General features: G+C 30.8%; 4 protein-coding genes across 10 annotated transcripts; 1 reads left to right on the top strand and 3 right to left on the bottom strand.

Moving 5' to 3' along the window:
* The first annotated feature begins 3,243 nt into the window (after positions 1-3,243).
* On the top strand, positions 3,244-7,390 carry LOC101255458 (putative glucose-6-phosphate 1-epimerase). 4 transcript variants are annotated; one of them, XM_004233271.5, is made up of 9 exons: positions 3,244-3,523; positions 3,735-3,863; positions 5,189-5,263; positions 5,783-5,839; positions 5,921-6,078; positions 6,187-6,318; positions 6,539-6,641; positions 6,845-6,944; positions 7,042-7,390. In XM_004233271.5, exons 1-9 carry the CDS (start codon positions 3,464-3,466, stop codon positions 7,251-7,253), a joined length of 1,026 nt encoding a protein of 341 aa, XP_004233319.1. In that variant the 5' UTR covers positions 3,244-3,463; the 3' UTR covers positions 7,254-7,390. The 4 variants fall into 4 exon arrangements, with proteins under 4 accessions (XP_004233319.1, XP_069149576.1, XP_004233320.1 ...); XM_069293475.1 differs by having other exon boundaries at positions 3,310-3,523; positions 3,722-3,863; XM_004233272.4 differs by having other exon boundaries at positions 3,403-3,646; positions 3,722-3,863.
* Positions 7,391-7,507: 117 nt separating this feature from the next.
* On the bottom strand, positions 7,508-8,707 carry LOC543898 (CHI-like protein). Its single transcript, NM_001247492.2, has 4 exons — positions 8,314-8,707; positions 7,993-8,233; positions 7,820-7,911; positions 7,508-7,741 (listed from the first exon to the last, which is right to left on the bottom strand). The coding sequence occupies exons 1-4, from the start codon at positions 8,633-8,635 to the stop codon at positions 7,608-7,610; spliced, it is 789 nt and encodes a 262-aa protein (NP_001234421.1). The 5' UTR covers positions 8,636-8,707; the 3' UTR covers positions 7,508-7,607.
* A 2,404-nt stretch (positions 8,708-11,111) lies between these two features.
* Positions 11,112-15,357, bottom strand: LOC101251357 (uridine kinase-like protein 5). The gene is made up of 14 exons (XM_004233872.5): positions 14,878-15,357; positions 14,322-14,413; positions 14,046-14,115; positions 13,817-13,932; positions 13,579-13,675; positions 13,410-13,489; positions 12,954-13,148; positions 12,739-12,822; positions 12,589-12,649; positions 12,461-12,521; positions 12,212-12,305; positions 11,874-11,946; positions 11,717-11,799; positions 11,112-11,643 (listed from the first exon to the last, which is right to left on the bottom strand). Exons 1-14 carry the CDS (start codon positions 14,942-14,944, stop codon positions 11,479-11,481), a joined length of 1,338 nt encoding a protein of 445 aa, XP_004233920.1. The 5' UTR covers positions 14,945-15,357; the 3' UTR covers positions 11,112-11,478.
* A 5,454-nt stretch (positions 15,358-20,811) lies between these two features.
* On the bottom strand, positions 20,812-25,216 carry LOC101254967 (probable methyltransferase PMT9). Of its 4 annotated transcripts, none has more exons than XM_004233270.5 (8): positions 24,594-25,216; positions 24,304-24,468; positions 23,852-24,034; positions 23,167-23,761; positions 22,735-22,847; positions 22,402-22,622; positions 21,299-21,624; positions 20,812-21,102 (listed from the first exon to the last, which is right to left on the bottom strand). In XM_004233270.5, the coding sequence occupies exons 1-7, from the start codon at positions 24,834-24,836 to the stop codon at positions 21,312-21,314; spliced, it is 1,833 nt and encodes a 610-aa protein (XP_004233318.1). In that variant the 5' UTR covers positions 24,837-25,216; the 3' UTR covers positions 20,812-21,102; positions 21,299-21,311. The 4 variants fall into 4 exon arrangements, with proteins under 4 accessions (XP_004233318.1, XP_069149579.1, XP_069149578.1 ...); XM_069293478.1 differs by having other exon boundaries at positions 24,586-25,139; XM_069293477.1 differs by lacking the exon at positions 20,812-21,102 and having other exon boundaries at positions 21,114-21,624.
* Between the last annotated feature and the right edge of the window lie 117 nt (positions 25,217-25,333).

Raw genomic sequence — 25,333 nt, forward strand, 5'->3', positions numbered from 1 at the left:
ATCGGTGAAATACACTCCAAAATTCTCGTCAACTTATGAGCGTTTTCAACACTTTTCTCGATTTTTATTAAGAACTTCATGCTCATACTAGAGTTTGAGACCACTTGCTATGTCGTCTTGTTGCATATCAAAAGTGTATCAAGAGTATATCGAAGGTGTATCTAAGTTTAATTAGTCAAATAGAGAGATAAAATTTTTATATTAATTTCATTTAGTTACAGATTAGTGATAAATTATAAAAAAAATTCAATTAGCTCAAAGCATTTTAACAATAAATTAGCTAGAGATTATCGATAATTCAATAACTTCTTTCATATTTTTCTTTTAGTTTGTTTCTATTGGATTTAAAAATTAAGTTGATAATAATATAGTATCGAGTACTTTATTTCATTGGATAACTTCGAATAATCCTATTTCAAAACAAATATTAACCATTAAACGAAAAAATAAAAAATAAAAAAGAGAAAGTGTTTATGGTCTCTTGATTATATGATTTGGCATTACTATTATAGTATGACGTGACACAAACTAGGTGTTTTTTTTAAAATAGTCTACTCGTATTTTGATTTGATGCAACACATATATTAATATTTATATTATATATAGTTTGTTTAATGTGAGTCTTATATAGATCACACCAAGGCATGCATGAGGTGTAAGGATTATTTTTTCAATTTCTAAATGTGCTCCTTCAATTATTGGTTATAAAATCATGATTGGCATTTGCCATGAGTTGGAAGTTTCAAAAATTTATTTTGTTAATTTTAAAGTTAATGATAAGGATAAATGTTTGATGTTCATCTTCTAAATCAATCTATACTTAAAAAAATAATAATTTTGGTTTACGTAAAGTTGCCACAATATGATTAATCTTTAGATTTGAAATTATTGCTTATGTATTCGGTTCTCTTTTTTTTTTTTTAAAAAAAAAAAGTTATCATGCTTTATCCTTTTTAGAATTAAAGACAAAAATTTTAATAAATATTTTATGATATATTTTGTTAAATTTTATTAATATGTAAAAATTGTAATTCATAATTCTTTTCATATAAATTTTGGATATTTAAATCTTTAGTAAAAAATATCTAATTAATATCATTTAATTCAAATTTTAAATTTAGTTAAATTGATTATAAAAAATGTAACTTAACAATTAAAAAGTACGGAGAGAGAATTATGTTATAATATTGGTCTAAGATGAACTATATATGTGATTTTTGAACAATAAATTATCACTTATATATATTTGTAACAGGAAAGGATTAAGATATCACTTGTTTACAGTTAATGGAGGTCTAAATCTTAATTATTCAGATTCAGCTTATTAAATATATTTGATAAGGGAAAATGTACAAGTACCCTCTCAACCTATGCTCGAAATCTCAGAGACACACTTATACTATACTAAGGTCCTATTACCCCTGAACTTATTTTATAAGTAATTTTCTATTCCTTTTCGGCCTACGTGGCACTAGCTTGAAAAAAAAGTCAACTAGCATTGGACCCACAAGATAGTGTCACAAAGACTGGGGTAAAAATTATTAATAAAATAAGTTAGGAAGGTAATAGGTTCTTAGTATAGTATAAGTGTGTATCTGAAATTTTGGACAAGTGCATTATCCCATTTGATAATTCAAAGTTCATTTGTTTCCTCCTTTTTTTTTTTTTAAAAAAAAACCTTTTAGTGAGTCTCGTATAAATCATATTTGTAATAAAGTCTTAATACAATTCAAACTCTATTAAATAATAAAAAGTGTTCTTTCATTTACTAGTTTTATTCTTCCTTGTTTCTTTTTTGGTCAAGTTTCAAATTTCTTCCTCTCATTTCTAATTAAATACTTTTTTTTCTTTTAAATAAGTTTTTATAGTCTTTTATAAATATTTATAATATTTTTATATAGACAATTTTTGTGGGTGAACTGATATTCATGAATTGTGACAATTCGTTGTTGCCAAAAACTATGGATAAATGATCAAAATATTCCGTGGTGTATAGATTTAGATTGATTTGATCCCTCATATATATATAGCTTATGGAAAAGATTGATTCTTCTCTTTTGATCGATAAAGGATTTTTTCCATAAGCTGCATATATGAGGAACCAAATTAATCTAAGTCCTTAATTTTAAAAGTAAATGAATTATACGCATATTCGATATTGAAAACAAATAATCTTAATGATTCAGTGTTCAAACCAAGAAACTACATCTTAATATTCAAATGTCCATTTAGATTCAGACGTCTTAAATTTAACGAAAACAAAGAATAATATTTTTGATATATTAGAAATAATCTAATTTTTAAATTTATTTATTAGATTTCAATGGTTTTAAATGTTAATTTTTGAGATTTTTTTTAAATTTACACAGTTTCTTCAATGTTTCACATTATGCGATTGAATGGATTGAAAAGATAACTGTCTTTTCATATGAAGCTGTGAATTTTTGGTTCAGAATTGATGCAAACATACTTCTCAAGTTTCAAATTATATGACATCATTACTATTTTTAGTTAAATATTTATATTTGATTGCTATACTTCAAGTTGTAATTTTACAAAAATAATTCTTATATAATTAAATATATAGTACATTTTCTCAACCTTTTCAATTTTTTTTTTAAAAATATGTTATATTTGGTATTTAAATTATAAATTCTCACGTTTTCATCAAACTTACTTTAAATATGTTTATATATTCTAAACGAACGCATTATTGAATACGAGAGTATATTTGATTGTTAATTAGGCTTATACGAGTACTATTTAAGTAGAGATTTATGAAAAGTATTGTTTATTCAAATATTAATGATTTTATTAGTTATCCTCATATACGATATACAAAATTTAATTCATAGTTTATGCATACTTTAATCATAAAAAAATATAAAATAATAATCATAGTATTTAGTATGAATTTATACACAATAACTAAAAGGTTATCATCAAATAAACATAATCCCATTAATCATACTAATAATTCCCTTTCTAGATATTTCCTCCCACCATAATAATCAATAAACTATACCTATCGAATATTAAATTCATTGGTCTGTAATTTTTTATTTTTTTTGGATCTTAATTTGTAAAGCAACACGTTTCTATACTTAAAACAACAATTAATATTAAGATATCTATTTATAAAAAAGTAACACATATTTTTTATTTAATAATTAATAATAATTTAGCTTTATAATGCTTGTTTTTTCTTTTTATATATATTACGACATGAACATTTATTTTTCATTTTAAGTTCAATTTTTAATTTATTTTTTTTATGTCAAATCAAATTAAGAAAACTTTTCACGAGTTAGAATCAGAATTTTCTTTGGTCCCTCCCATCGCCCACTACGCGTCCACATCCACCGCCCCCATTTTCTCTCACTGCCTAATTTTTTTTTTATTACTAAAAAAAAAAAAGTAGAAAGTCGTACAAAAAACGCTAAATGTACGACATGGATTTGTCATGAAGTTGAAGTTGGTAGCCTCTTTCAACACATTAATCAACAATCAAGAAAAAAAAATTGTTAGTTTATTGTATTTGATTTCATATTATTATAATTCGTCTTTAGCGGTTCAGTTTCAGCCATTTGTTTCATAATATTAATATATATTTCTGTGCTTATCGTGTAGCACTTTGCGTTTGCAGGTTTGTTTTTTCTCTTTTTTTTTTTTTGTAGTTTTCTGATTTTATATGTTCTACGTGTTTGATTATGGTAAACAGCTTGTTATTGTAGATTTTGATCAGTATCGAAGAACGAAATTGCAGTGAAAAAGTTATAATTATGTCGTCGAACATAATTCACGACGCCGATGGATCGGCTTCGCGAATCGTATTGAAGGAGCATACTGGATCAACTGCAGAGGTTTTTGAAAAATTTTAATTTCATTTTTCAAGTGTATTCGTAGTATTTTTTGCAGAAGTGTGTTGATAATTGTGATGTATTTTGTTTTGTGTTTAGTTTATGAAGGGTTTTAACTGTGTTCTCCCCAAATTGCGATTGTTTGTGCTGCGTAATCATGATTTAAGTTCTATTTTTCGGTTCTGTACATGTTTTTTTTTAAGTTCCTGAGATTCACGGATTTGTACATTTCTAAAGCTTGACGAGAATGCTAGAACTATTAACTTAATACTGATCATCCCAGCGTTAGATGATTTCTTCAGATAGATTTGTTGGATAGAATTATTAGTTGGTAATTGTTGCTTATGGGAGATAGTAGATATTGGTTTCAATATCTCGAGCTTTACCTTTAGCTGAAGCCTGTTGGTTTGGTTTCCCCATAACTCAGGAATCCTAGATTTGATATTCATCCAAGTGACTTCTGAACTTCATCTTTTTGCATTTGTGTTTTTTATCTTATTATCATTTGTAGTCTGTTAATTAGTTTGATTTTGGTATTTGGAATGCTGGCCTTCCAAAACTAAATATGACCGCATTGCTGAATTATTGCTTTATTTTTTCCCATGTCGATCATTTTATCCAGTAGTTCCTAAAAAGTACATAGTCCTAGCTTGGATGGTGAGCAACCTCTTGATTAGAATATTGATAATTAGAGCAGTTGATTTAAGAGATGGACTCCCTCCATTGAAGAGATTATGTAAAGGCACAGTGCTTGCTTATTAGGAGCTTAAATAGTTAACAGAAGATAACAAATCAGATAGGAAATATTTTTCTTAGCTTTTCTTGCTTTCCTTCCTATTAATTTTTATCTCAACGATCGTTATACCTTGGGCCTTGCAATTACTGTTGATTTTTGTCATTGACTTGCTAATGGAGTAATGGTTTAGTCTTTCTTATATATGGTCTTGAATTGAACTTTAGTTTTTAGGGGGTTGGTGTTATCTAGTCAGAATTCTGTGGCTCTGAATGCTTATGGGAAGCAATGAAGTAGCAATAACCTGTGATCTCCACTATACCAATGAAAACCTCTCCACTGTCCATTTAACTTGGAGATGATGTGATACCTTCTTAAATTGGCATATGGAGGATCCTCTATTAACCCCTAAATGGAAAGATCCAGATGCATAAAGTATACATGGCTTCATGTCCAGGTCAAATATCACAAATTGGTTGTGGGACTACAAAATGCTGAGTTTTATGGGCTGGAAAATAATAAAAGGTTGTGTTTTACAGGGAACTTTATCTTTTCCTTGATGTTATCTAATTCTAGTACATGTTCTCTGCTGCAGGTGCTTTTTCAGGGTGGTCAAGTTGTTTCTTGGAAGAATGAACGAAGAGAAGAACTGCTGTTCAGGAGTAATAAGGTCTAAACGTGTTCACTAAACTTGTTCTGAACTTTGGTTTATCACATTCCAATGCATTTGGTGAATGTTCTTATTGAAAACAGAATGTCAAACCTTCCATAATGGAACAGGTATCCAGCGACTTAAGAGAAAATATGATGAGCTCTTCAGTAGAGTCCATGAAAAGAAAAATTTATCCTCTTATGCAGGGTAAAGTGCCATTTAACCATTATCTAGAGATGTCAAATCTATCAATGAGCTTAGTTCAAATCAGCAAAGCATAGAATGTTGACTACAGTCCATGTTGCTTGTGTAAGCATAAATGAGACATTGGTATAAGGAAACTTCTTCAGGTTTCTAATATGTAAAATTACTAGATCTCTCACATAACTTGATCTGCTTGTATGTTTATACTTGCAGCTCACACTCGAGATATTGACTTTAGATCATTGTCCATTCATTTTTATTGCTCGCCCGATACTTCTACAGACCTTTTCTCTAATTATTCTCCTGACTATGGGTTCTTGTACTGTCTCGTAGACCCTGTGGAAACCTCCTAAAGCCTTCAGAGGTGGAATACCTATCAGCTTCCCACAGGTTGTCCACTAACTGAACTATAGCAATTTTGGGGTTCTTTTCTTTTCAGTTTTGCATCTCAACTAGAAACGTGTATTGCAGTTTGGAACTTTTGGTTCTTTAGAGAGACATGGTTTTGCAAGAAATAGAGTGTGGGAATTGGACGATTCTCCTTCTCCTCTACCTGCAGCAAACAATCAGTCAACTGTTGATCTCATTTTGAAATCTACCGAAGAGGATCTGAAGACCTGGCCGCATAGGTGGGGAGAATACATAGTCGTACAGTCTGTTAGCCGATAGTAATGCACTATCCCCAAGTCAACAAATTTATCAAGATGTACAATGGTAACCCTGTTCTTGTGTGGCAGGTTTGAGGTGCGGCTACGCATTTCTCTCAGTGCTGGCAAGCTGACTTTGATTCCTCGTGTCAGGAATATAGATAACAAGCCATTCTCATTCACATTCTCTCTGCGTAATTATTTATCTGTGTCTGATATCAGGTTTGCCTTGTTGGTTTTCTAGTTATTTTTCTGGTAACAAGTTGGAACTTTCAATACCTACATTATTTTTCCTTTTTTGGGCTTCTTGCAATGAATTCAGACCTGTACTTCAATATATCATGCTCATTCAATGATGAACCGTTCAAAAAAGAAATTATAACTGAACTTTGCTAGATACGTCACTATCCTTTTCAGATAGGTGATGCAGTTTGATTTGCAGTGAAGTGCGGGTTGAGGGCTTGGAGACACTTGACTACTTCGATAATTTGCAGCGGGGAGAAAGATACACAGAGCAGGCAGATGCAATTACATTTGATAGTGAGGTAGTATTACTATGTTAGGCTTGTTCTCCATATTTCTCGAAGATAGACGCCTTGATTTGAATTCAGGACCACTAGGTGCCAGAGGAGCTTCTCTTAGATCACTTTATTATATGCTTGGTTGTTTGAATTTTTCAAATTTCATTGAGAAGAGGAGTACATTTCTCACTATTATTTTGCTAATCTAAACCTTTTCATTTTGTTAGACGGATAGAGTATATCTTAGCACACCAACAAAAACTGCCATAATAGATCACGAGAAGAAGAGAACTTATGTCCTTCAGAAAGAAGGAATGGCAGATGCTGGTATGATGATTTATACCTTTTTTTTTTAATTCTTTGATTCCCTTTTATCGCTATCTCCATCCAGTATTTTTAAGTGTAATATGGATGTGATATGCAGTTGTTTGGAATCCTTGGGACAAAAAGGCCAAGTCTCTCCCAGATTTGGGTGATCAAGATTACAAGAAAATGTTGTGTGTGGATTCTGCTGCTGTTGAAACTCCGATTATCTTAAAACCTTCTGAAGAGTGGAGGGGGCGGCAAGAGCTCTCTACGGTATCTTCAAGTTATTGCAGTGGACAATTGGACCCTAGGAAAGTTATTTATGGCTAATCTTATCCATGGTCTGATTCTACAAATTTATTTTTGTATACTATATGCACCTTTTGCTGTTCCATAAATTTATCAGTTTCATAGGGGTTACTTAAACATTACTGGATCCATTATACAAGCACCTAATTGCAGTTTCAGATTGTTTGCTGCATGTCATATGAATATTTTTCATAGGATAAACTTTCCTTAGTCAGGAAATCCCTTCTTAGTGCTGAAGCTTTGCATAATAGAACACTAGAAATACTGCACTATGAAAAATCAACCATGCTTTTATTGAGCTATTATTCATCAGTTCAAAGTCACCACAGCTTATTCTTTAACAACCTAGACTAGTAAATGCTGGAAACCTACTACTTAGAACAGAGAGAGCATGGATGTCCCGAACTTCTCCTTGGCTTCTTTGTCAAATGGATCATCACCTAAATACATGTAGATGAAGGCCCTGCAGAGTAGTTCACTTTCCACCTTGCTCACAATCTCACCCTTTACTGCATTTAGATAAAGTTGATGTCTAGTCAAGTTTGGCATGCAATTGATGGCATGAAATTGATAAGAACCTATTTTACCTTTGGTCTGAAGGACATATCCTGGAAGCCTTGAAATCTCAATTACAGAACCAGAATTCAGCTTTATGTCATCAGATGCTTCTCCCATGATCCTAATATAACAACAGGATATTAGAGTTTAAACATTCAAGCTATGGCTGAATAGCAATGATTAGCAATTTAAGTTATAGTACTTCTTTGTGAGCTCCTCATTCTTTCCACCTGTAAGCTTCTTGATGGCAGCTCCGAGGCCTTCGTCAAAGTTCTTTCTTACCATGTTCATGGTTAGGTTAGAGAAAACAATTACCAACCGCATCATCATTCCCAAATCACTATCAATCACCATTTGATACATCTCCTTTGTTGGTTTTGCTGGTGCTTTCGCAATCTTGGACTGCATGAGGTCTTTCAATTTCTCATTGTCTGCATATATTCCTGTAGCCAAATAATAAGATCATAAAGTGTAGAAATAGATTAGAACATTAGTCAATAAGATGTGTTTAATGGTGTAATACCAAAGCCATAGATTTTGATGCCCATGCCAAGCATGCTCTTCTTCCTTAAACCTACAGCTTTCAACTGCTTTCCATCTTCAAGTTTGACAGGAAAAGAGACTCCAGTTTTAGGTTCAACCTCAACTGGAACTTCCTCTTCTTTGAAAGTTGCACCATTGGATTCTTTCTCCGGATTACTTTTAGCTTCATTAGTCTTCTCTTGTGTTGTTTCTGTAGTCTTTACTTCACCTTCGATCGCCTTCTCCTTCAGAGCAACAACACTCTTGGAGTCGATTTCAACTGCATCAATCTTGGCAGTGACATCTTCCATGGTGGTTGGCATTTTTACACTGATTATTGTTTATAGGCAAAGAGGAAGATAGCTATATATGAATTTGTGTTTCTGTTTTGCTGTGGGTTGAAGATTCAAGGTGAATGAGGTTTATATAGGGCTAAGGTTCTGTGTTTCATAAATGTCTCGTGCAAGTGGAGTATCATTTTGTATAGAAAAAGGATGCATCTCTTCGTGCTTCCTCGGTATGAGCATTTGAGATAAAGAGGTGTAAATGGCACTCTCCGATTTCAATGTAAGTGTCTTAATTTGCTTAATTATGAAGTTTGAACTTAAGTGTCTTTGTTCAGTTACAAAGTTTGAACTAAAACAGGTGTATAAAATACAAAAACACTTTGAATATCGCCGTTATAAAATGCCAAGTAAAAATATTAGAATTAGAGGCACTCCCTCTTAGTTCGTATTAACTGTCCCTTCACAAAAATATACAAGGACATAAACTAAAGGCTGCGTTTTATGATTATTTTCATATTAGTCTCCTAGAAAACATAAAGAAGGGTTAATGTGGAAAAAAAAATCTCAACGATTTTCTTGAACTTTGATTAATTTACTTATTTTTAACTATAGTTTTTGTTTTTTCAATAATTCACTTATAATATGGACCAGAGGAAGTATAAAAAAAATCATGCATGTTAAAAGAGTGTAAAAAAGGAAGCAACACATTTTAAATCGAAATGTAAGTACTTATTGTTCTCCGGTACTTCTCTGTTTTATATTATCTGTTGCTATTTCTAAAAAACAGTTGAATTTTTTAAAAGTCTAAGATAAAAGGTAATTGTGTTTTAGTTTCTATTTTATTTTTAGTAGTAATTGTTCTTAACTATAAACATTTCAATGGTGTAAATATTTATGAAGCAAAATCATATTTTAAAATATAAACAAAGATAAAATAATATAACTTACTTTTTAATTAATATTATTATTTATAAAAAATGTACATATAAAAAAATACAATAAATAATTTGAGACGAAAGGCTCATTCTCGGTAAAAGAGAAAGTGTGGTTTTATCTCCTTGCATTAGTTGCATATTTTTACGCAGTGGGGAACACATTTCAAGGACCTTGGCTTTCATAAATGTATGATCTCTTTTCGATGTGATCTGTTCATTTCAAACAATTTCAAGGTGGTACATAAATTTGAAAAAAATTGTAAATCTAAGTTGTATACATGCACTCCATAAGTTTTCATAGTGTCCATCGAAGATCAAATCGATTTAGCATTTGGACACGTTAGGAAACGTACGAACGAGCGCATAGAATTTAAATTTTGAATGATTTTTGAGTAAAAAAGTAAAATTGATTGACTTTCTAAGAGAATTAAATTATATTCGTTCAATATTTTACAATTAAAATTTCAAATATATTAAAATTATATGAAAAATAAGTTAGGTCGACGATTCTTTTCATGTTTCAATGAAAGTCGATTGAAATAGACATACATGGCATTTCAGGGATGGAAAGAGGCTGAAACAAACCTACTTTCCTTTTGCGTTATGTTTTGTACATGACAAGTCCTCTCATATGCTTGGATATCATTTGTTTTCTCCGTTTATTTTTATTTATCATGTTACGTTTTTTTAAATTAAATTTTGACTAATTTTTAAATTTAAATTAGACTATATTAACTTGATTTTTTAAACAAAAAATTTAGATATTCAAAAACGGTACAAAAAATACCATAAATTGCATTTTTTGTATCTCAATATAATGAACATAAAATGTTAATCAAATTTTTTATAATTTGACTCTAAAAAGAAAATTATGACAAACGAAAGTGAACAAAACTAATATTATCTTTGATAAAATATACACGGAATAATAATGTTTTATAGTTCATGTAATTTTAAATATCGAAACACGAAAATTACTTTGATTTGAAAGGAGTAAAAGACTTGTTTTGAATGTTCAAATTATTTTTATGTTTAACCAAAAATCGTATTAAATTCATTCATTTACTAATAAAATAAATAAATATATATATATATATATATATATATATATATATATATATATATATCCTGATTTTGTTATGGAGATTAATGAATTGACAATTCTCATAAGCAGGTGCATTTTGTTCGAAAGAAACTAAAGTACGGAGTAAAATGGTCAAAATATACACAAAATTTACATTTTTGGAGATCATATAAAAATACAGTATAATTTAGAAATTTTAATCAAAAGCTTCAAATAGTATTTGAAAAGGCACTCCCCTAATACTACACTCAGTTGTCCAATATATTTGACAATTCTACGTATACAATTTTCAATTATTTGAAATTATTGAATTATTCAAATTTTAAGCTTTAATGCAATGTTTATACTCGCTAGCTATCATGTTACTTTTTGAAATTTAATTACATGAACTTATTTTTATAGAAAAACATGATAGATAACTTATAAACAATGGTAATTACTACTCTATCAAAGAAACTTAAATGTGAAAAATATTTAATTACTAGTATACATACTTATGCTTATATAATCAAACATATACTAATACACATTTCCAATTTCCATATGAGGTGCAACAAAAATATTACGAAAAATGTGAAACAAAACTCTATGCTCATGCTTCTCCTATCATTAAATTTCGCGATTCTTTTACTTGTCTTTCATCCCCTCGAAAGAGTAAGACCTCGCTCTTTCTAATCAGAACAAAAGGGGGGGGGGGGGGGGGGACAAAGCGCGAATTCTTTATGGCTAAGATAATGTTTTCAGGAAAATGTTACAAAAAACAGTCTTATGGATTATCTGAGCACTAGAATTCCATCCCAGATAAAAGAGGGACAGAGTATATATATGTCTATATCCTCTCCAAGCCTACATGGTTGATGTTAGGAAGGAGTTATAACTCGACTACCAGTACCAAAATAACGATCTCCGAATTCTCCCATACCAGGAATCACATGTAAATCCTTGTTAAGTGTTGTATCAATCTCTGATGTTACAATCTTCAATCGCGGATATTTGTTGCATACAGTATGTAGTCCCTCAGGGGCCTGCATCACGAGTCGTTCTGGTTTACTGTATTTGTTTCAAAATATTTTTAAGCTGTGTTTTTTGATTACTTACTGATATAAGGTTTAAGAAAACAATGTTGGACTCTGGTACGCCTTTACTAAGAAGTACAGAAATAGCTTTCACCGCGGAATTCCCTGGAAAGTAATTCATTGGTTAATTAGGTGACAACGTTATTGATTGATTGATAGAAAGAAAAGTGTTTTCCAACCTGAAGCAAGTACTGGATCAAGAAGCAAGACATGTCGACTTGCAATATCTGATGGTAGCTTCTCATAGATCAACTGTAATGATGATCGGATCAGTAAGACACTACATTTTGTTCTTTATGTTCTGCTATTGTTAAATCTTCTGTCATCGGAGATTATATTAAGTTTGAACAGGGAGAAATTGTGTGTGTATGGATTGAAGACAACTCTTTACGCGTGTTTGTACTTTAGAGTGTGAGAATCATATCAGTTGAACTATTTTTGTTCAATCATATTTTTGACAGAAACATTTCTAACATTGAGCAAAGAGGTTGGTATAGAATTGGTATATATGACTAACCTGCCTTCCACTTTTACCCTCCCCGTGGATTAGAATTTTTCCGATTTTGATTCCTTTGCAGCAAGCTCTCAATGCATTTTCCATGCTTTCTCCACTGCAACACAAACCATGTCAACTTTCACTTTGTTTATTGAAAAGGCATATGAATGACAGGCTATTCTTGATAATTGGAGAGTAATATCCAACAGAAACTGTCTGATATGTTGTAAATACTACTCATTCCAAATAGATTAGGAAATAACTATGTACCTTCTAATGATTGAAACTCCACATAAACGTTTACAGAAAACGACTCCACTATAAACAGATCCTGCAAAAGAGGAAAAGATAATTCTTTCACCAAGTTCCTGTTTATAGATTTTGAATCGGAAAGTTACCTGTAGGAGTGATTATCTGCTTCTCAGTAAAGGGAAGGTGACCGAGACCATGCTCCACAACCTCAAAAATGAGTAAAAATAAAAACATGCTTCACAATAATGCTCCCAGAAGATAATTTTATTCCGTACATGAGATGAAAACAATCATACCAAGCGAATAAGGCGATCTGCATAAAAAACAAAGTCATGCTTGGTTGTTTTTGCATTTCGCACAAGTGTATGCATCCCACGTATCTAGAAAATGGACAAGTGTTATGGGACTGTTCCACCTTGGTCTTCAAGAATGTTGAAGCACAGATCAAGACAATGTACCAGTGCTTGAAAATTGGAGCGCGATCAAGAAAACAACCTTAAGAGATACATACCTGAAATGTAGACTGTATAACAAATACATTTGAGTATATTTTGCAAAGATCATGTTGTCCAAGCTTTGTACGAATGTGTTGAACTATCAAATCGATTGCAACATCATTATCTGCTCCTCGAGGAATAATTACATCAGCATATTTCTTTGTTGGATGAATGAAGTCCTCAAAACCAGGTTTAACATGTTTGGAATACTGCATATCAGATGGCATAATCAACTTGAACAATTCAAATTTTCAAATGAATCAAGTAATACATAACCCAAAGTCTGGTGAATCAATACAAAACTCCACAACTACCTGATATCAAATTAGCATCATAGGTAAAAGTAGCAAACGGTTATTCAAAAAATAAAATCAGTCTTAAAAGCAAAAGAACTGCTAACTTGGTGACCTGCCACTCAATTTAGGACCAACCGAAAATCCAAAACTGTTATGTGCAAAAGAACTGCTAACCTGATCTAGCACATTAAGGATGTTTCTGTTCCTCTCAACAGTGTCCCTCCGTATCCTCCTGGCTAGACGCACGTCAGAGTCTGCATTCATGAACACACTAACAGTTTACGAGGCAACATGGAAATGTTCTAAAGGGCTTCAAATTAGAGAATTTCAGTTAGAGAAGAACCTGAATCAACAAAGATTTTCATATTCATGAAATCACGTAAACGAGGATCATGCAGAATAAGAATTCCATCTAAAATGATGACATCTGAGGGATTGACCTGCATTCAATTAGAAAAAATGTAATCGAGAATCATCTGCATTTGAAGTTTGAAGCTTCGAGATGAAAGTTGTGAAGTCACAATACGAACAACATGCAACATCAGCTTAAAATACTTGGCCAGGGAAGATGAGTATATTACCACACGAGCTGGTTCCACGCTCCTATGGAGCTTGAAATCATAATTAGGAATGTTAATTCCTCTTCCATGTTTCAATTCTTCCATACACGAAAGCAGAAGCTCTGTATTAAAGGCATCTGAAAAGAATACATGATTAAACAAACCAACCTTAGACGGTGTTCAATAGAAAACCTAATCAATCAACATTTACCGTCTAGTTTGAAACTTCAAAGTTTAGTTAATTCCCTACCAGGATGATCAAAGTTGTGTTCGTGAACTTTCTCTAACTGTTCTGCAGTTAATGGATGATAAAATGCTTCCTGAAAGTTAACATTAGGTTGATCAAATGTTAGACGATGATGAAAAAGCTATACTCCGTATATCACAAGAATGAACTCTCCACACTACAAACGTTTACCATCAAAAGACATTTAAGTAGGATACAATAATAGGACATCAAGAGGTAATTCTCATATTACAAAGTGAAAGTGCACAGCAGATAGAAAAGTGAGTTAGATATTATTACTTGACTGATTAGTACGACTCGTTGATTCTGAAGCTGCGAAATAATCATATCGCAAACAGTTGTTTTGCCAGACGCAGTCCCTCCAGCAACACCTTCACAATTTCAAATAGTTCCTTAATGATTATAAAGAATGCACATATAGATATGAAATACCAATTGGACATGAGATATTCTCAGGCATACAAGGACCAATATCAGTTATCTCTGATCAGTCAATCGATACCAATCAATTAACTACACATCAATCCCAAACTAGTAGAGCTCAGGTATGCGAATTCTCTATTAACATAGGCTAATACATTGTGTATGTGTGTGTACGATTAGTCCAAGTGCGCGATTAATCCTTTCTGCAACACAAATTTTATTGAGGCATAGTACATTATACAAATATGCACTCTTTTAGACCTGGACTAAAATCAAACATTCGACATCTTATCGATCACAAACATAGATATACATGCGCAAAAATTAATTCTGAACCAATATTTCAACAACGGATTCAATGATAAGAACCTTAAAAGGTTGAATTTCGTCTCGCTGAGGGGTGAAGCCTTACCAATAACAAAAGGTACCTTCAACACCATTTGTGCATCGTCTGTAGTAGCAGCCATTTGAGAATCCATCGATCAACTTGGAAAAAAAATGAACGTACGTGATTGATCTCTTAGGCTGAATCTTCAAAAAAAAAAATTGTATGATAACATTGATGAAATTAAATTTTCATTAGAATTAGCTCCGGTGGAGTGTCCATGGTAAAAATTATAAGAGTGACAACTCTGTTTTGGGTGGGTGATTTTATTGTTTAATTTTTGTTGTGAATTGTGGAAGAAGCAAACTGAATGAGCAAGAAAATCTCATGTTGTTTTGAATGCCTATTTATTATGTAATGTTATTTTGGACATTTATTTATTATTGACTTTAATTAATGTCCACCTATATTATATATATATAAAGAAATCTTACACTAGTAGAATTACGGAGTCTTCATAGAGATTGGTGGTCTATAAACAACATCATTAAGAATTTCCAAGATGGAGTGTCGAATTATCATTTGCATATATCTGCTATTTTATTATTGTCCTAAACTAATATCCACCTAGATAGAAATATTTATTACATAATCACATTACTGGTATAGAAGGTTATACTTTTTTAAAGAAAAAGGTTATTGCGCCTTTCATTATACTTTTTGACTATATTCGGAGTTCGGAGCCTAAAGGGTGAAAAATGTTAACAAAATTTTCAAAACGGTATGTGAAATATTAAAAAAATAATTTAAAATCGCTGCCTTGGCAGCGATTTGATTTGATTTTTTTTTTTTTAAAAAAAATAGCAAATAAATGATTAAAAAAATTAACGTTAAATCGCTGCCAAGGCAGCGATTTATTAAAAAACAATTAAAAAATATTTTGAAAATCGCTGCCTTGGCAATGATATCTTTAAAAAAAAAATTAAATTTTGCAAAATCGTTGCATTTTGCTTTTTCCAGTATCGCTACTTCATGAGCGATTTTGCCGTTTTGGTTTTAAAAAAATTAATATACCGTTTTGAAATTTTTATTAACATTTTTCACACTTTAGGCTCCGAATTCGCTATATTTGCCTCTACCATTTAACTTTGGGTTCATATTTAACCTTTCATATGTTTAAGTTTCACATCACCCCTTCTTTATTATGCTACGCGGCTCCTAGGTGGAGTAATGTGAAACTTAACAACTCAATGGTAAATATAAATCCAAAATTGGATGGTAGGAACAAATATAACCAAAAAGAATAACAAAGGATAAATATAACTCTTTTCTAAGTGTAAAGGGCTAATATGACCCTTGTATAAATGAAATAAACAAATATATTTTAAAAACAGTGGAAAAATAAAATTAAATGGAAGGGGTATTATAGTAATTTCAACAATAATTAAAAAGAAATTTTACTCATAAATCATATTTCGTTAATGTATTTTATGCCTTATATTATCAGCTCTTTCTATTTAGGTATCTCAAAAGAGTTTTAAGTTTTCAACGACATGATGTGTGTGTGTGTATATATATATATATATATATATATATTATCGAAGTAATAAATGAAGTAAATAAATATATTTAAAAAATAGTGGAAAAATAAAAATTAAATGGAAAAATATAGTAATTTCAACATAAATAACAAGATACAAAATTTTACTCATAAATCACGTTTGTAGAATGTGCTTTATGTCTAATATTCTCAACTCTTTCTATATAGGTATCTCAGAAAAGTTTTTAACGACGTAACGTTTTTTTCAAAATAGAAAATATTGATCTTTTCTTGATATAACAAAAGTAATAAATGAAATAATTAAATATATTTTAGAAATAGCGGAAAAATAAAATTAAACAGAAGGGCTAATATAATAATTTCAACAATAAATATGAAGACGCATAATTTTACTCTTAAATCACATCGCTTAGTGCGTTTTATGTCTTTCATTACCAGCTTTTTCTATTTAAATATATGAGAAGCGTTTTCTCAAGTTTCTTCAACGACATAACGTTTTTTAAAAAGATAAAATATTTATTTTTTCTTGATATTTTTAAAACAAAAATCGAATAAATAAATATATTTTAAAAATAATAGACAAATAATATTAAACTGAAGGGTTAGTATAATAATTTAACCTATAAATAAGAAAACAGAAAATTAACTCATAAATCACATTCGCTAAATGTGTTTTATGCCTTATGTTCTTAGCTCTTTCTCTTTAGATAATTTAGAAGGGTTTTTTCAAGTTTTCATCGACATGACGTTTTTTTAAAACAAAAAAAATATGTTTTCTTGATATTGTTAAAGAAATAAATGAAATAAATAAATAAATTATAAAAAGTAGTGGACAAATAAAATTAAACAGAAAACAAAAAAATTTACTCAAAAATCGCATTCGTTGGATGTGTTTCATACTTTATATTCTGAGTTCTTTCTATTTAGGTATCCGAAAAGGGGATTTTCAAATTTGTCAACGACATGACTTTTTTTAAAAGATAAAATATTTATCTTTTCTTGGTATTATTAAAGTAGTAAATGAAATAAATAAATATATTTTAAAAATAAAAAAAATTAAAATTAAATAGAAGTTATATAATAAAAATAATTGACAAAATAAAATTAAATGGAAGTTATATAATAATTTCAACAATAAATAAAAGACACAAAATTATACTCATAAATCGAATTCGCTGAATGCGTTTTATGTCTTATATTCTTAGCACTTTTTATTTAGGTATCTAAGAAGATTTTTTCAAGTTTTCAACGACATGACGTTTTTTAAAAGATAAAATATTTGTGTTTTCTTGATAATATTAAAGTAACAGAAAAATGTTATATTTGCCCTAATATTTTTAGAAAATGGGCTATATGTATCATTCGTTATACTTTTTGGTTATATTTGTCTCTACCATCCAACTTTGGGTACATATTTACCTTTTCAGTTGTTACGGTCCACGTGATCCCTTTTTTATTATCCTATGTGGCTCCTACATGGAGTGATGTAGAGCTTCACAACTTAAAGGTAAACATAAACTCAAAGTTGAATGATAGAGACGAGTATAACCAAAAAGTCTAACAAAGGGTAAATATAACCTTAATTTAAAAGTACAAGGACAGATATTACCCGTTTCCGTTAACGTAATAAATGAATTAAATAAATATATTTTAAAAATAATAGACAAATAAAATAAAATGGAAGAAGTAATATAGTAATTTCAACAATAATTAAGAAGACACAAAATTTTAGTCATAAATCACATTTGTTGAATACATTTTATGCCTTAGATTCTCAACTCTTTCATTTAGGTATCAAGGGCTTTTTCAAGTTTTCAACGATATGACAATTTTAAAAGATAAAATATTTATATTTTCTTGGTAATATCAAAGTAATAAATGAAATAAATAAATATATTTTAGAAATAGTGAAAAATTAAAATTAAACGGAAGGGATTATATAGTAATTTCAACAATAAACTTATAAATCGCATTTTGAATGTGTTCTATGCTTTATATTTTCAGCTCTTTCTATTGATGTATCTCAGAAAAGTATTTTCAAATTTTCAAATACATAAAACTACAAAACTTTAAAAAAGTATATATAATATTTATCTTTTCTTGATATAATAAAAGTAATAAATGAAATAAATAAATACAAATTAAAAATACTGAAAAAATAAAATTAAACAAAACAGGTAATATAGTAATTTCAACAGTAAACCAAAAGACATAGAATTTTACTGATAGATTGTATTCACAGAATGTGTTTTATGTTTTTCATTCTCAACATTTTTTTATTTAAGTGTGTGAGAATTATTTGTTTAAGTTTTCAATTACATAACGTTTTTAAAAGATAAGATATTTATCTTTTCTTGAGATTATAAAAGTAATAAATGAAAGAAATTAATATATTTTAATAATAATGGATAGGATAATACAGTAATTTCAACTATAAATAAGAAGACACAGAATTTTACTCATGAATCATATTCACTGAATATGTTTTACGCCTTATATTCTCAACTCTTTATATTTAGACATATGAGAAGGTTTTTTCATGTTTCTAACGACATGATATTTTTTTAAAAGAAAAATTATTTATATTATCTTGATATTATTAAAGTAATAAATGAAATAAATAAATGTACTTTAAAAATAGTGGACAAATAAAATTAAACAAAAAAGGTAACATACTAATTCAACAATAATTAAGAAACACAAAATTTTACTCGTAAATTACATTCGTTGAATGCGTCTTATGCTTTATATTATCAGTTCTTTCTGTTTAGATATCTGAGAATAGTTTTTTCATTTTTTCAATGACATAACGTTTTTTAAAAGATAAATATTTATCTCGTCTTGATATTATCAAAGTAATAAATGAAATAAATAAATATATTTAAAAATAGTGGACAAATAAAATTAAACGAAAGAGGTAATATAATAATTTCAACAATAAATAAGAAGACATAAGATTTTACTCATAAATCACATTTACTGAATACGTTTTATGACTAATATTCTCAACTTCTTCTATTTAGGAATCTGAGGATATTTTTTCAAATTTTCAATGACATGACATTTTTTAAAAAGATAAAATATTTATCTTTTCTTGATATTATTAAGATAATTGAAAATGGTCATATTTGCCCTTATACTTTTAGAAAAATGCTATATTTATCCTTCAGCATATTTTTTTGTTATATTTGTCCGTACCATTCAACTTTGGGTTCATATTTACTCTTTCAGCTGTTAAGTTTCACATCAACGCTTTTTTATGATCCTATGTGGCTCCAAAAATATAACAAATGATAAATATAATAATTTTTTAAGAGTACAAGAATAAATATGACCCTTTTTCGTTTTTTAATATTATGCAAGGTTATACATTGACATCTTTTGGCTCACATGATAATGTAAAAAAATATCATTCTATCATGTGCAAAATTTAAACTCATTATCACAACCAAAAACTACCAACACAGAAAGGGATCGAGGAAAAAAATCTAAATCAACTCGATCTACGTACATTCCGATATATTCACTTAGATTTCATAGAGTATATTAGAAAATATAATGCATGTACTAAGTATGTCTATTAGTAGTACCTTGTTTTGTACACTTTTTCTTACCATGTATTAGTTACACACTCTTCTGTGTATTAAGTTGTCTATTACTAATATCAAGTCATTCTAGGTATTAGTAATACATAGCATTTAACACTTGCATTAGCTTAAATAATTACAAGACTACCCTCAAAGCCTTTTTAAAACATTTCTTAACATTTTCTCTTCTTTTCATTTTCTTTCTTCTAAATTCTAATATGTTTTTATTTTTGTTTTTTAATGTCTTTTAATTTGTTGGTATCTTAATAAACTTTATGGCTTCTTAAATATCCTTTTTTTAAAAACTAAATTCAACATAATTAATAAAAAAAATTACTAACTTTTCACAAAGATATTTTGACTCAAGTAGTATAATTATTTAACATTATTTTTGAAAAAAAAGAAGAAGAGAAGTTAAATGATGTTTTAGCAAAGAACTTTGTTAGAAGGAAGTATAAAAATAAATATAATGTGAAGAGTATTTTTTTGAACATATATTTTTATATAGAAATTACGTAAAATTTGTTATTTTTAACACATCAAATCAAATAGTGTATAAAAAATATTGCTGGCATAACTAAGGCAAGCATTACTAATGTTTCACTACTAATACAAGCATTACTATTGCACACTATTTTATATTATTCTTATATACTTTACCAAACGATCCTTTTTTAGGGTCATGAATGAACAGAGACTTGGTTGTTCAATTAAAGTGTTACTGTATAGTAACTTCAAATTCTTGCACTTTGATATATATCTAAGAAAAGTAGAAAGAATACTGGCCGTCCAAATCATCAAATACAACAAAAAAATATACTTTGTAACTAGAATAACCTTTTTTGGACTGCATAAATTATAACATTGCACATATGCAATTGAAAATTACTTTATTGAGAAATAAAACAAGGAAAACCACCATATTGAATTTAAAATGTAAAACCTACTTTTCACAAGTTGATAATTTTCTTATATTTTATGGACCAAAGTTAAGTACAAAATATGGCTGTGAAGAACATTGATATACTCTAACCCCACCTCCCAACTCCTTTGCATATATATATATATATATTCAATAGTACATTGATCTTTGGGAACACTATTTTTTGGTTCCAAAAGCCAACAATAGATCAGAGTTTCCCCACCAGTATCCAGCTTTCATTCCTGAAACACAGTTTTCCAACCCGAAAATCAGTTAAAAACTATAGAAAGATAGTCCCAACATTGTCATTGATAAATTAGACATATACAACACATTGGCCATGACAATGCCTCAGCCAGTTCCTAGCAATGACTTGCTGCTACATTATGGGACCATGAATGAAACGAGGAGTCCATTCGCGAAGAAAAACATACATACCATAACAAATGCACTAAACTGTTAACTTCTCGCGCCAAAAATTCTTTCTTATGATTAGAATTCTTTCTTCGCTCAAGGAGAGAGCATCAGTCCTTGGTTCTACCTCTGATGACCATCCATCCCACTTTAGAGCAGGCAAGAATTTTCTTACGGAGTTTATTATATGAGGCTTGTCCCTTATAATGATAAATCCTTCTGGCCTTAGCATACGGTCCATCTCAATAAGTAGATCCTCGATGCTGCACCCTCGATCTTCTGTCTCCGAGAGGATCATCCACGAATGAAGTAGGTCATACGTGCGTGGATACGTTGAAAATGATTCACACCTAATTATATATGATGGTTAGTATTCAGTAATTTGAAGGTGCCACATAGAAAGGATATATATTGCAAGACTACAACATCATCATTCAAGCAACAAAAATGCTTCTACATGTTTCTCCCTGGCTCCTTTCGTCCCATAGACGTGACTTACTTTCTACTTTGAATTCTTACAAAAGACTGACCTCTTTCATAGTGTGTTTTACAGAACTACGAAAGCTGAGGAAGAAGGTTGAAATCTTGTTCATTCTGTTTCTATTGGTTACAGGACTCCTATCTGTACAACTATACAAGTCTTAACTATTAATTTACTGTTTCACATTACAATTTGAAGAAATTAAAGTACACCTAAGAATCGTAGATCGGGAATGAGAGATGAGTGATAAAAGTCTAAAGAAGTGCATGAAGTCTTTAACAAGCTATGGGATAAACTTGAAAGGAGCGAAGAGGGATTAGCAATATATCGTTCACTATTAATTCATCATTATTTTTTTCTATTTTCTTTCATCCTCAATTTAAGTAATTTTATAGAGATCAAGCTCCTCTTCTGTAAATTTATTAAGAAAAATAAATCATATAAATCATTGGTAATCTTCCAAATATCAACTACTAGATATGTAATAAATGAGAATGCATTTTGGATTTCTAAGATTGGGAAAGTAAGCAGTTAGCAGTAGGGTGACCATATGCCACAAAAACAGAGCAGTTATTCTGCTTATCCATGGGAAGGGGGAACGAGGATGCAAAGAGAACAATATCTGAAAGAGTGAAAAGTAACGCACCAGTCATGAACTGTTCCGATTAAGCCTCGATCATAAATTATTTTCAATCTTGATGACATATTAACAGGAGCAACATTCATCACCCAAATGTCCTTATCCTTAAGTGCAGCTGCAAACCCACCGAGGTTTGAGTTCATGTCCATCACATTCCTAACTGAGTTTTTAAGGACAACAGACTTCATCTGCTTCCAATACTCGACTACTCTTTCATGCCATACGTTCTGGAAAATCACATATATTAAAATGTTAGTTAAAAGACAAACTGAACAAGAAACAAAAATCATTAAATAAAATCCAACAGAGATACTGTCTTCACTGATTTGAGAAACGTACAGTGTCTTTATGGAATTCGTCCAATGTGACACCAATTTCCTCCAAGCGAGGTGGCGGAGCCATAAGCCTCCGTGGCCAAGGTTCTAGCCCGGTTCCTTTTTCCTTATGCACCTCTTCAATAACAAATAATATAAAAATTATCAGATTAAAGAAGAATATTAAGTATGTGTGATCCCCTTGCTAGAAGAAGTTGAAACGAATGAAACAGTCACTGAGACTGACAGTTCTATGTGAACTGTCACTTCGTCCATTTTTCTTTTTTTATGAAGTGTGAGTTGTCACTTCTACAACAATCACTTACAATCCACAGCCAAAAGTGGCTATTGACGCCACAGTATAAGCAGAAAAGTTGGTCATTTATCAGAATGATACATATGTTCAGCCATTCAAGACGTGGATTGACGAATATGAACATAGCAGTTGCATACTTACTTGCTGAGTAAGGAGTGATGCAAGCTTTCATCGGTACATTCCAAGATTCATCGGGCTCATCACCAGAAATGCACAATGGAGGTTGTGTCCCCCGACTTCTCTTCATATAACAACTGTTACTCAGAGGTTTGGCCCATATCACAGTCTGGTCTCTCCTTGAAACAACTCTCCAACACATTCTTCTCAATAGATCATACATTGCATTCCAAATTCTTCGATTCTCGGCGTCATGCGCATAAGCTTCAGGTGAAGAGTACACAAAATAACCACCTGGTCTGAGCAATCTGTCAAGTTCTAACAGAAGAATGCCATCTCTTTGGAGCCAATCAATTCTACAGCGTGAACAATGTGCCAACTCGAATGACCTGCTAGGATAAGGTAGCCTTTTGGTTCCCAAGACTCCTAGCGTAGATGGGATTCCCCTTTCCAAAGCAAACTGTATCTGATTCTCATGTACATCATTAGGAGCAAGTGACATAGCTATAATATCATGGGAAAGAAGATAAGCCCCAAAACTAGCAACACCACAGCCAACATCAAGAACATTTCTTATGTTTCCACCATTGCTGAGCTTTTCACCAGGCAATTTGAGCATCTACACAAGAACATAACCGGACCATCGAATTATAATGCAATTCCTATAAGCAAATCAACCTGCAACATAAGTAGAATTAAGCTCAATTACCCCTGCAATTGCTGCAATATATATGTCAGCTCCATAATGAAAATGTGTTCCTCCGCCAGGGAATTTTATCTTGTCTCCATCCACAATCATCCAGTTTTGGTCCGACTTTTCCTGTGCAAGATGTGTATGGGGTATGTTTGCTTTCCACACTTGGTCTCTACTAGCTGGCCATCTAATTGGGATCTGGAAATCTAACAAGGACCTCCTTGGCATCAAAACTAGACAGAAACAATAACATAGCAACATCTAAAAGTAACCTCTGTAATGCACAAGAGGACAAATAGTAAAACAAATTGAGTAAACGGAATCAATTCAACCTCATCAATAACCGATACAAGTAGTGAACAAATTGAATAGAGTCAATTAATTCAAGCTCATCAATAACCAAATTCCTTCATGCTTTAGTACACTCTCTTAACAAAAAATCCAGAAAAAAAGCAACCAATGCTGACCTTGTAACCAGCTGGAGGTGGGATAAGACAATTGAAACGACGTTCAGGAGGAGGACAATGTCTCTCATAATGCTCCATAACAGTCAAATTGAGCCTCAATCTCAATTGATATATCAAATTTCTGTCAAGGCAGGGTATCAACTCCGAGTAGCTCATATCACAAACCTAAATAAATAGTTCAAATGAAGAACAAAACAAAGTCAAGCAAATCAAAATTTTAATAAAACCACAATAAAAATGCAAACTTTACAAACATCACTAAGCTAAAAACTCAAGAATTACATGCATACAGGAATACTTTTAGGAACTTCTAGTTCTTGATCTTCCATATCCATATCCATGCGGCCATGGTAAGAAATCCCAGTAACTGGATCAGAACCATCATCAATAGCTAAATGGTCACGCGCTATAGGAAGACCAGGACCCATAAACGAACAATTATAAAGACACACCAAACCCAAGAACACAATCATCCCAAATAAAACATATTTCAGCAGCTTGGGTCTGTGAGACAACTCCTTCTTTTGCTTCATTTTAACAAAAAAACAAAAAAACACCCACTTCAAGATTTCAGCTTTACTCAACTGGGGTTCTTGAAAAAACACTCAAATCCCAAGTAAGAGATGCAGATCCATTTCTGTCATAGCAAGCAAAGAATTAAGACTGTTCAGTACCCATAAAAGGAGTTGCCAAGATTCACTTTTTTCAATTTCAGTGTGTTTTTAGGAGTCAGTAGAAGGAACATGTGGGAATTTTGGATGACTGGGAGTTCAGCTCAGTGTGGGTTGGCTACTGTTTGGTGCCGCTTTTAGGAAGAAAAAAGTAGCGGTGTAGATTAAATACAATGAGCTTGATGAGTCATTTGGTTTCTATTGGATATTGGAATTTGGACATGAAAGAAAAAATTATTTTGACTTTTGCCTACTTTTTGTGTACTTTAAATTGAGTTTAAAAGGTTAATTACATAATCTCCGTAATTATTTATTTATTTTTAAATTAATATATCTATTAAAAAAATAATTTTTGATAT

The sequence above is a fragment of the Solanum lycopersicum genome, chromosome 2, assembly GCF_036512215.1.
Source record: "Solanum lycopersicum chromosome 2, SLM_r2.1".
Taxonomy (NCBI): Eukaryota; Viridiplantae; Streptophyta; class Magnoliopsida; order Solanales; family Solanaceae; genus Solanum; species Solanum lycopersicum.